The sequence below is a fragment of the Trichoplax adhaerens genome, genomic scaffold (assembly GCF_000150275.1).
Source record: "Trichoplax adhaerens TRIADscaffold_3 genomic scaffold, whole genome shotgun sequence".
Lineage (NCBI taxonomy): Eukaryota > Metazoa > Placozoa > Uniplacotomia > Trichoplacea > Trichoplacidae > Trichoplax > Trichoplax adhaerens.
The window spans coordinates 3,787,736-3,799,813 of record NW_002060945.1 but is presented as its reverse complement, the minus strand read 5'-3'; the positions used below and the strand labels follow the sequence as shown (position 1 = coordinate 3,799,813).

The 12,078-nt window shown below is 32.9% G+C and overlaps 2 protein-coding genes across 2 annotated transcripts in view; both read left to right on the top strand.

The window, feature by feature from the left end:
- TRIADDRAFT_54424 (uncharacterized protein) overlaps positions 1–2,696 on the top strand; it is a gene marked incomplete at both ends in the record, with an annotated part of 5,455 nt that extends 2,759 nt beyond the window's left edge. Inside the window, 10 exons of the mRNA XM_002110920.1 lie at positions 49–233; positions 322–504; positions 627–914; positions 992–1,092; positions 1,165–1,305; positions 1,386–1,542; positions 1,631–1,828; positions 1,967–2,173; positions 2,263–2,409; positions 2,505–2,696. Coding sequence (XP_002110956.1) covers positions 49–233; positions 322–504; positions 627–914; positions 992–1,092; positions 1,165–1,305; positions 1,386–1,542; positions 1,631–1,828; positions 1,967–2,173; positions 2,263–2,409; positions 2,505–2,696 — 1,799 coding nt within the window. The remainder of the gene's footprint in view (positions 1–48; positions 234–321; positions 505–626; positions 915–991; positions 1,093–1,164; positions 1,306–1,385; positions 1,543–1,630; positions 1,829–1,966; positions 2,174–2,262; positions 2,410–2,504) is intronic.
- Positions 2,697–5,854: 3,158 nt separating this feature from the next.
- On the top strand, positions 5,855–11,505 carry TRIADDRAFT_54423 (uncharacterized protein; the record flags this gene model as incomplete). The annotated part of the gene is made up of 20 exons (XM_002110919.1): positions 5,855–6,285; positions 6,359–6,530; positions 6,626–6,750; positions 6,839–7,010; positions 7,125–7,238; positions 7,328–7,438; positions 7,564–7,689; positions 7,797–8,000; positions 8,123–8,293; positions 8,418–8,754; positions 8,837–9,021; positions 9,110–9,292; positions 9,415–9,702; positions 9,780–9,880; positions 9,957–10,097; positions 10,197–10,353; positions 10,442–10,639; positions 10,778–10,984; positions 11,072–11,218; positions 11,314–11,505. 20 exons carry the CDS (start codon positions 5,855–5,857, stop codon positions 11,503–11,505), a joined length of 3,762 nt encoding a protein of 1,253 aa, XP_002110955.1.
- Between the last annotated feature and the right edge of the window lie 573 nt (positions 11,506–12,078).

Here is a 12,078-nt window from a genome sequence, read left to right as displayed (position 1 = left end):
GCTAGTGTTATCGTGTAGAGCACTTGATTTAGACTTGATTTTAATTAGGCGCTAGTTCAGACGTGCAAAAAGAAGAAGAAGAAGAAAAAGAAGATTTACCTCCAGTATCGTTCTTAAAGATCATGAGACTAAACAAAGATGAATTAGGTTATATCTTTATTGGTACTCTCGGAGCCATTGGACAAGGATCTGTTATGCCTGTATTTGCTATACTTTTTAGTGAAATTATCGCTGTAAGTCACTACCTACAATACTACAAAAAGTTGCGATAAGTAAAAGTTTTCTGAACTCATTTTACAAACAATAATATTATATATTTAGGTATTCGCCGAATGCGATCCTGTAAAACGAGAAAGCGATGCAACATTTTGGAGTTTAATGTTTTTAGTATTAGGGTCTGTCTCTGGAATATCAGTATTTTTACAAACGCTTATGTACGGAATTTCAGGCGAATATATGACAAAAAGATTAAGATCACAAACATTTAGGGCAATCCTAAAACAAGTAATACAAACATTAGGGATATTATACACGTATATGTAAATAGTCGCTTAAAAGAATTAAATACTAACCACGATTAGACGAAACCTCAATTTATAATAATATTTACGTAAATATCGTAATAGGAAATCGGATGGTTTGATGAACAGTCACACACTACCGGGGCTTTATGTAATCGTTTAGCTACTGATGCTTCGGAAGTTAAAGGAGCTACAGGAACTCGTTTAGGCGCTGTAATACAATCTATCGTATCTATGGTAGCTGCCTTAGTAATAGCGTTTGTGTACGGCTGGAAACTCGCTCTAGTAATTCTTGGTTGCGTACCTTTCATCGTTGTTTCCGGTGCTATTCAAATGCGAGTCTTCATTGGAGGTGCAAAAAAGAACAAAGATGCTGCCGATAAAGCTGCTGAGGTCGGAAACTTCAACGATATAAAATGTGAATTTAAGCTGTTATATAAGCATTTTTACTTATTTTATCTCTATTACAGGTATCTACTGAAGCATTGGAAAATATTCGTACTGTTGAATCACTAAATTTGGAAAACAAAATTATTGCTGCGTATACTAAGAATTTGAAAGTGATGTTACGGTATAGCTTGAGCACAATATATACGTTATCTATTTCGTGCTTAAAATAACTAAGAGTTTTTCTTTCATGTAGTAAATCGTTAATTCAAGCACATGTTTACGGTCTTGCATATGGATTCTCTCAAGCCGTTATTTTCTTCACTTATGCTGCCGCTTTCCGTTTTGGAGCTTTCCTAGTTGCTAATAATCAAATGAATTTCGCAGATATGTTCAAGTTCGTCAAGTTCTAAATTAAACACTACTTTAATGACTTTTAGGAGATTTCTTTTAAGACAATTACTTATCATTTAACAGGGTATTTTCTGCTATTGTCTTTGGTGCGCTTTCGCTTGGTCAGACAAGTTCCTTTGTACCAGACTATTCTAAAGCGAAACAGTCAGCAGCTAGGCTCTTTGCTATTCTCGAACGTGAATCAAAGATCAATGTCGAAAATGAAGGTGGAGAACGAACGGTAAATACCTGTATAATCTTCCACAAAAATTTCTTATTAACCATGAGATTAACGCAATGGTACTGTTTTTTTAATACACACGAAACAGAATGAGAACGATACTACCATTAAATTTGAGAATGTTAACTTTAATTATCCTACACGTCCAACGATACCTGTACTAGATGGAATTACGTTTAAAGTAAAACCTGGCCAGACTATTGCTCTTGTCGGTACTAGCGGTTGTGGTAAAAGTACATCGGTTGCTTTATTGGAACGATTCTACGATACAGCTTCTGGCAGTGTTGTAAGAGCATAGCTATTTCTGATTACTGTACCAATATCGCGCATTTTCACTCTTTTCAATACTACTTATAAAATATAAACAACATATAGTATATTTAATATTCAAAATACATTGGATTTTAATATTACCTTAATGTAGACCGTCGGTGGAAAAGAAATTAGGAATATCAATATAAAATGGCTTAGATCATTAATGGGTATTGTACAGCAGGAACCTATCTTATTTAACACAACGATTGCAGAGAATATTTCTTACGGAGATAATTCCAGAACCCTAACTCGAGACGACATTATAACTGCTGCAAAATCTGCTAATATCCATGATTTTATTCAGGGTCTGCCTGAGGTATTTAAATACGACATACATAATATTTTTATGTTATTTTGCAATTATAAATATGAACTTATTATGATAATGATATATTTGCATTTTAGAGTTACGAAACTTTAGTAGGTGAAAAAGGTACACAGATGTCAGGTGGTCAAAAACAGCGTATTGCTATAGCTCGTGCTCTTGTTAGGAAGCCGCGTATTCTTCTGTTAGACGAAGCCACATCTGCATTAGATACTGAAAGTGAAAAGGTAAAGACTATTTTATACATTATAAACTTTACTCTATTATATTTTTAGATTATCTTATCGTTTTTAAACTATTCATAATTAATTATAATTAATAGATAGTACAAGCAGCTTTAGATAAAGCTCGAGAAGGGCGTACTTGTATCGTCATAGCTCATCGGTTATCTACCATTCGAAACGCTGATGGTATAGCCGTATTTCAAAAAGGGAAGATTATAGAATTCGGTACACATGATGAATTAATCGCAAAAGAAGGCGTTTACTTTAAATTACAGAACACTCAAGTTTAAGGGTGTAAAATGAAACTACGATACAATCCAATGGCGGCTCACCTTTTATCAACTTGTTCATTCATAATTGATAACTTATAAAGTACGAATTTCAAGGCTATTAAACATTTCAAAACGATCAAGTATAAATACGGTTAAAATCCATCTTACTCAAAATTTTTATTCTTCATGTGTATGTAGTACTGATTGGTTTATTAGACTATTTATCAGATTTTATCAAAATTTAGCAGCTAATCTCGTAACGAAAGATTGTACTACTGTACAAATTATTAATGCATTCTACTTTTTGTAGATTTCAATAGCGAAGTTATTATCATAAATTCAGTATATTAGCAAGGGCAGTTTAGACAATTACTTTAATTTAAGCTATATTAAATTACTATATTGCTATTACTAGATCTTTAGACTTACCTGATTTTTTTACTTTAATTTATAACATGTAATCTCGATTGTTCAGAGTAGCATTTGTGTGAGCTGTGTTGAGCCCTGAAGTCTATTCGTTGTCAACATATTATCATTAACTAGTAATACTAAACTGGCTATCTTTAGATTGCAAGTATGCTGTTGCTAATTAAAAAATGTTAACAAAGTTAATTATGTATAATTATTACTGTTTATCCTTTTGATTAACCTTCTCATGAACTTACTGCAGTGTAAAAATGCTTTTATCGTGCTATCACCCTAAGAATTTATTAGATGTTCTCATAAGGTTCAAGAAATTATGACTCGTACGAATACGTTACCGTAAATTATGTAGCTGGTAGGTAATTAGTTGAAAATATATTCACAGCACCTAAGAGATTTTGAATTAATCACAAAAGAAGTCGAAGCGAACTATTATTTATTTACTATTAACACACAAAACCGCATTCTACAGTAGTAGTCTGACCTTCCAGGACCTCTATTGCTGCATACGTTATATACTCACTCTGCATTATACTTGCAATGCCTTCGCATTATTTTATTGCTGACATTACGAGATACAACACAACATAATTAGAAAATATTAGAAGACTGATAGTGATAATACAGTATTCAGATTGTCTGGTGCGCGTTATGCTTGCCAGCAATCGATGATACTCAGTTTGGTTCCATAGACTTTTTTTATCTCTATAATCCATTTTAGGATTTACAGAAATCCATGCAGCTCTCCTTTAGCTCTGTAATTGAGGCATATTCGTATGCAGTACTTTAATCACATTAGCTATTGAATGATTAAGCTCAATCTAATACAGTACACCACCGATTCTTCGGCCACCCTACTCATGTCAGCATCCTATTGATTTTCCTAGTTACACTTATATTGTATGGTGTCCTATGCAAAACTTCAATAATAACTGATTTAGTAAATTATCCGGAAGGGTTGTAGTTTTATGGTGACCGTAAAATTGGTGGTGTACTGTATTAATCATCATCAATAACAATAACATAAACGGTGCTATATACTAAACTCAAACAAAATATATTTTAAACTTTTTGCATATAAACGGAGTAGCAAGCAGCATATAAGTGATTTGGTCGCACTACGTTACAGAATAGAACTAGAATACTATGACACTATTCTTCACAAAAGAAACGTAGAGTACTGTATAGCACGCGTAATAATAAGCGAAGCATAGACCGAGGTAGTCAATTAAAACGCTTTGCCCAAATTCCAGGAGAGTACTGTATTACGCCGGTGGTGTTTTTTTATGTAATAACATATACAGTAGATTATAGAAATCTCAGTGGCATCTGAATCAATCTTTTCCGAAGCGAATAACTACGATCATAATACCGAGCACTGTCGTGTGATTTCTCAGATTTCTATTAAGTAGCAAGTTTATTAATTAATTCTCTTGATTTATCTAATTTACTGCTAATTTAATTAATTCATTAATGTGAGAATGTCGTAGCCAATGGCAACGATGAATAGAATCAGATTGTGATTTAATGACTTCATCAATAATGTTAATAGTAAAAAGGCGTGNTATCACTGGGGATGCGCTGTATAGTTCTAATTCAGGGTTAACTCCATTTAATTTAATCATTTACAGTAACGTAATTTTTAATAACATCATGACAATACAGGGATACTACATTTTATGTCTATATCTGTTTATACTTGTAGCATATTTGTGAATCTATCTTGACAGTTGTCTCTGTAAACAAGCAATCCTTTCTATGGCTGAAAGCAGTAAATTCGTTACATACTATAAACTTAAAAATAATCATCACATTAAAACTGTGATACAGCATCTCTGTCAGCGAAGCGATAGAATGTTAAACTAGTATACTGTTAAAATTAAAATAATTTCGATTGTTAACCCTAGCTGTGATCTACTAAATTTACTCCAATACGAACAATGATATTTCATGAATGTTTGTTTATTGGCAATAAATTTGCTTGGTGATAGCTAGCCCTGTGGTACGAAAATTGCCACTTATTTAACAGAAATTTGTTATCAAGTGCATGTACATGCAACAGTACCACAGTATTTGTGCTATTTTAGCAATTGTTTCCATTTGCTATTTCTGCTAACCTGTACGATATAAATGGACACCGATTGACAGTATATAATATTATAGGAAAGAAGATGAAGTTATTGAAAAGAGTGTGCCATATTTTCAATTGGTAATTAAAATGATAGCATCTTAAGAACGTGTTTGGTTGTGCAAATACAATATAATTTACTGCAATTGTCAACCAACACGGTGCATAGTATCATTACTTGATTGATTATATTAATGCTCCATGAACAAGATTCGTAATAGTATCGTAATTACACCTGCATTCAACCTTATTAATAACAGTGATAAAAAGTATGTGTCATTATAATTGTACCATATAATACTAAATTCGTTATCATTATGGTTCCTGTGATTTACTTACCTATTAGAATCCTTAGATATCATATTGCGTAAAGCTGAAGCAGTCGTTGTACTGTAAGATACTTATTTATAAAATCTTTTAAATCTTCCTTGCATGGTGATATTTAACTATAACTTAAAGCTTAAAATGCAATGTGGATATAAGCATTAGAATTTCACCTTTTAAGATTTTTACTGGTATGTTACAAAATTCGCTATACTTTATCTCTCAATGTCTCATAACTATTATTTTATTTATTTTTGATACTCACAAGTTCCGATATGCGAGTTCAGTTGATAAATTTCTTATGGTCATTGGAAGCATATTTGGTATAGCTAATGGAGCTTCTATGCCGTTAATGATGTTAATCTTCGGCGACCTGACAGATTCTTTTATCTCATTTACCCAATCCGGACCTGCTGCAATTAATATATCAGCAATCTCAGGATGTAGCAATGTTTCGTTAGTAAATACTGCAACAAATACTAGTATTACCGCTGTAAACACTTCCATTGCGTCACAAGGCTTAGAAGATAGTGTCCATCGTTTCATGATATATTTCATAATCTTGGCCTGTGCTGTATTAGTTGTGTCCTACCTACAGATATCATCGTGGGTAATAGTTAGCGAGAGGCAAACCTACCAGATTAGAGTCAACTTCTTTAAGTCTATTATGCGACAAGATATTGGCTGGTTCGATACACATAAGAGCGGAGAACTTATCACTCGTTTATCAGAGTTAGTAACGAATATATTACAATCTTTAAGATTCAATTACATTTATCATATAAATTTTTAATTTCATTCATAGTGACATCAACAAAATTCATGACGGTATTGGGGATAAAGCTGCAATTTACTGCCAATGGATGGCTGCGTGTATTGCCGGTTTTACTATGGGATTTGTTCGAGGATGGAAATTAACGTTGGTAATCATAGCGATAAGTCCGTTATTAGCTATTGTAGCTGCCTTCATGTCAAAGGTAAAGATCCATATTATAATTTACATCACCAAAATATCAATTATTTTTAACTGTGTCTTCATATTAGTAAACTCTATCTTTAAAACTTTTTTTAGCTTGGATCTGCATTCACTAATAAAGAATTGGAAGCATATTCAAAAGCTGGCGGAGTAGCAGAAGAAATACTTTCGTCAGTTAGAACTGTAGTTTCTTTCGGAGGAGAGAAAAAGGCCTGCGAGCGGTAATTTCTGTAATATCAATTGACATATATTTGAAACTGTTATAAATAACCTAAAGATTTTTCTTAAACTTTTTATTATACCCATCAGTTATGACGGTCAACTAGATCATGCATTACGCGTTGGTATTAAGAAAGCATTTGTTACAGGCACCGGTATTGCACTTACGTTTCTCGTAATGTTTGGATCGTATGCTCTAGCATTTTGGTACGGCTCTACTTTAATTGCAGCTGGAGAAATGTCTGGCGGAACAATTCTTACGGTTAGCGTTTACGGATCAACAAGATCTATCGATATTAAACTTACTATAGTATGATTTACTACCTATAGAAATTCAAGCGATCTTAAATCTCTTTTCTCTATTATAATATCATAGGTATTCTTTTCAGTGATGATTGGTGCAATGTCACTAGGCAACGCTGCACCTTGTGTAGAANATTTCGCTAACGCTAAAGGAGCTGGAGCTGTCGTTTTCGAAATTATCGATACTGTAAATAATTACACTATTTCTATTATTAATAATATATATGAATTTAATTTATATATAGTATTACACTTACAATGGATTTATATATTTAGATACCACCTATCGATGCATCTTCTGACGAAGGTGAAAAACCATCTAATGTCACTGGCGATATTCAACTTCGAAATATTAATTTCACATATCCAGCCAGGAAAGATGTTCAGGTTTCTTTCTTTACTATATCTATATATATTACTATCATGCTATTACATTTGATAAAGTACTGTAGTAATATTATTATCAAGTCTATAAATACAAATTATTAAAAGTTATGATATTTAATTTCCAGGTTTTGAAAAACTTTAATCTTAACATCAAACATGGTCAAACATTAGCATTAGTAGGAGGTAGTGGTTGCGGTAAGAGCACTGTAGTACAGTTAATTCAAAGATTCTACGATCCACAGGACGGTTGTGTAAGTTATAAATTTTTATCGTAAATCAATTAACTCTACAGACTATTTATAGAACAATCTAAATACTAAATAAACTCATATAAATTGCTTTTATGACTTGTATTTAGGTTGAAATCGATGGTTGTAACATCAAAACTTTAAATGTCAGTTGGCTTCGACAGAATATCGGAATTGTTAGTCAAGAGCCTTGCTTGTTTGCTACTACCATCAAAGAAAATATACGTAACGGTAACGAAAGCGCTTCCGACGAAGATATTACCAAAGCTGCTCAAAATGCTAATGCTTATGATTTTATTAAGGCTTTACCAAAGGTATGATCTTATATATTATACTATTTTACTAAGTATAAACTGCAATATTATATATTATCCATCAAAGAATAACACTCATATACGATTAATAATTATAACCCATTTTATAATTTAATTTAAAGGGTTTTGATACAATGGTCGGTGAACGTGGGGCTCAACTTAGTGGAGGACAAAAGCAACGTATTGCTATCGCTCGCGCGTTGGTTAAAAATCCCAAAATTTTACTATTAGATGAAGCAACTTCAGCACTAGATAATGAAAGCGAAGCCATAGTACAAGCAGCTCTGGATAAGGTTTTTAATAACTCACAAAATTTTACTCGTCAATACTAAAAAATACGATAAATTATATCGATAGTTGAAATACGTTTATATTTTAGAATAATTAACTATTATTAATTCTACTACTATAAAATAGGCACGCGAAGGTCGCACAACGATAGTGATTGCTCATCGCTTATCAACCGTAAGAAATGCAAACGTACTCGCTGCGTTACAAGATGGCGCTGTCGCGGAACTCGGTACTCATGATGAATTAATGGATGTAAAAGGAATCTATTACGAACTTGTAACAAATCAAACTTTCGGAAAATCGGACGATAACGAAGATGAAGAAGAAATCGCACAAATCGACGAGATCGCAGATTTGAAAAACGCTTCGTTCAGAGCAGGATCTCCTAAGGTTTTAGATAATTCAAAGAGAGGAAGACAATCATCCGTATCAAAGCAATTATCAAGACAATTTTCCTCCAAAAGTTTGTCTAAATTTTGTTGTTTACATTAATAATGCTAAGTGTTATCGTGTAGAGCACTTGATTTAGACTTGATTTTAATTAGGCGCTAGTTCAGACGTGCAAAAAGAAGAAGAAGAAGAAAAAGAAGATTTATCTCCAGTATCGTTCTTAAAGATCATGAGACTAAACAAAGATGAATTAGGTTATATCTTTATTGGTACTCTCGGAGCCATTGGACAAGGATCTGTTATGCCTGTATTTGCTATACTTTTTAGTGAAATTATCGCTGTAAGTCACTACCTACAATACTACAAAAAGTTGCGATAAGTAAAAGTTTTCTGAACTCATTTTACAAACAATAATATTATATATTTAGGTATTCGCCGAATGTGATCCTGTAAAACGAGAAAGCGATGCAACATTTTGGAGTTTAATGTTTTTAGTATTAGGGTCTGTCTCTGGAGTAGCAGTATTTTTACAAACGCTTATGTACGGAATTTCAGGAGAATATATGACAAAAAGATTAAGATCACAAACATTTAGGGCAATCCTAAAACAAGTAATACAAACATTAGGGATATTATACACGTATATGTAAATAGTCGCTTAAAAGAATTAAATACTAACCACGATTAGACGAAACCTCAATTTATAATAATATTTACGTAAATATCGTAATAGGAAATCGGATGGTTTGATGAACAGTCACACACTACCGGGGCTTTATGTAATCGTTTAGCTACTGATGCTTCGGAAGTTAAAGGAGCTACAGGAACTCGTTTAGGCGCTGTCATACAATCTATGGTATCTATGGTAGCTGCCTTAGTAATAGCGTTTGTGTACGGCTGGAAACTCGCTCTAGTAATTCTTGGTTGTATACCTTTCATGGCTGTTTCTGGTGCAGTTCAAACCCAAATCTTTTCTGGAGGCGCAAAAAAGAACAAAGATGCTGCCGATAAAGCTGCTGAGGTCGGAAACTTCAACGATATAAAATGTGAATTTAAGCTGTTATATAAGCATTTTTACTTATTTTATCTCTATTACAGGTATCTACTGAAGCATTGGAAAATATTCGTACTGTTGAATCGCTAAATTTGGAAAACAAAATTATTTCCCAGTATTCTAATGAATTAAAATTAATGTTAAGGTATTGATTGACTACGACGTTCGTATGTTCAGGTATCTTATTGACCAATAACCAAGTGCTTCCATACTTTATATAGGAAATCGTTAATTCAAGCACATATTTACGGTCTTGCGTACGGATTCTCTCAAGCTATTATTTTCTTCACTTACGCTGGTGCTTTCCGTTTTGGAGCTTATCTAGTTGCTAATAATGAAATGACCTTTGTCGATATGTTCAAGTTAGTTAAGTCCTAAATTAAACACGCTACCTTGACAGTATTTACAGTTAGTAGTAGAATTCTCTACTATATTTAAGATATTTTCTTATCGTGTTACAGAGTATTCTCTGCTATTGTCTTTGGTGCATTTACACTTGGTGAGACAAGTACCTTTGTTCCAAACTATGCGAAAGCAAAACAGTCAGCAGCTAGGCTCTTTGCTATTCTCGAACGTGAATCAAAGATCAATGTCGAAAATGAAGGTGGAGAACGAACGGTAAATACCTGTATAATCTTCCACAAAAATTTCTTATTAACCATGAGATTAACGCAATGGTACTGTTTTTTTAATACACACGAAACAGAATGAGAACGATACTACCATTAAATTTGAGAATGTTAACTTTAATTATCCTACACGTCCAACGATACCTGTACTAGATGGAATTACGTTTAAAGTAAAACCTGGCCAGACTATTGCTCTTGTCGGTACTAGCGGTTGTGGTAAAAGTACATCGGTTGCTTTATTGGAACGATTCTACGATACAGCTTCTGGCAGTGTTGTAAGAGCATAGCTATTTCTAATTACTGTACCAATATCGCGCATTTTCACTCTTTTCAATACTACTTATAAAATATAAACAACATATAGTATATTTAATATTCAAAATACATTGGACTTTAATATTACCTTAATGTAGACCGTCGGTGGAAAAGAAATTAGGAATATCAATATAAAATGGCTTAGATCATTAATGGGTATTGTACAGCAGGAACCTATCTTATTTAACACAACGATTGCAGAGAATATTTCTTACGGAGATAATTCCAGAACCCTAACTCGAGACGACATTATAGCTGCTGCAAAATCTGCTAATATCCATGATTTTATTCAGGGTCTGCCTGAGGTATTTAAATACGACATACATAATATTTTTATGTCATTTTGCAATTATGAATATGAACTTATTATGATTGATATATTTGCATTTTAGAGGTACGAAACTTTAGTAGGTGAAAAAGGTACACAGATGTCAGGTGGTCAAAAACAGCGTATTGCTATAGCTCGTGCTCTTGTTAGGAAGCCGCGTATTCTTCTGTTAGACGAAGCCACATCTGCATTAGATACTGAAAGTGAAAAGGTAAAGACTATTTTATACATTATAAACTTTACTCTATTATATTTTTAGATTATCATATCGTTTTTAAACTATTCATAATTAATTATAATTAATAGATAGTACAAGCAGCTTTAGATAAAGCTCGAAAAGGGCGTACTTGTATCGTCATAGCTCATCGGTTATCTACCATTCGAAACGCTGATGGTATAGCCGTATTTCAAAAAGGGAAGATTATAGAATTCGGTACACATGATGAATTAATCGCAAAAGAAGGCGTTTACTTTAAATTACAGAACACTCAAGTGTAAGGGTGTAAAACAAAGCTACGATACAATCCAATGGCTCACCTTTTATCAACTCGTTCATTCATAATTGATAACTTATAAAGTACGAATTTCAAGGCTATTAAACATTTCAAAACGATCAAGTATAAATACGGTTAAAATCCATCTTACTCAAAATTTTTATTCTTCACGGGTATATATAGCATCGATTAACTCATTCTACTGCTTAATAAATTAAATTAATTAAAACTTAACTGCTGCTCTTGTCGTGAAAGATTGTCTATTGTACTGTACACAATTATTAATGTCTTCTACTTTTGCAGATTCCGATGACGCAATAGTGTAGTAGCATAATAAGAGCAGCTTTTAGACAATTTATCTAAGATGTGTTAAATTATTATGATGTTGTTACTGAGTCTTTACATTTATGATTTTTCATTTTAATTCATTACACGTATGTGACCTCAGTTCGGAGTAACACTTGTGAGCTGTGTTATGCCATGAAGAATTAAAAATTCATTCGTTTAATTACCAATATACTGCGATCAGCTAGTAATAATATTAAACTTATTCGCTCAAAAATTGCAGGGATACTAC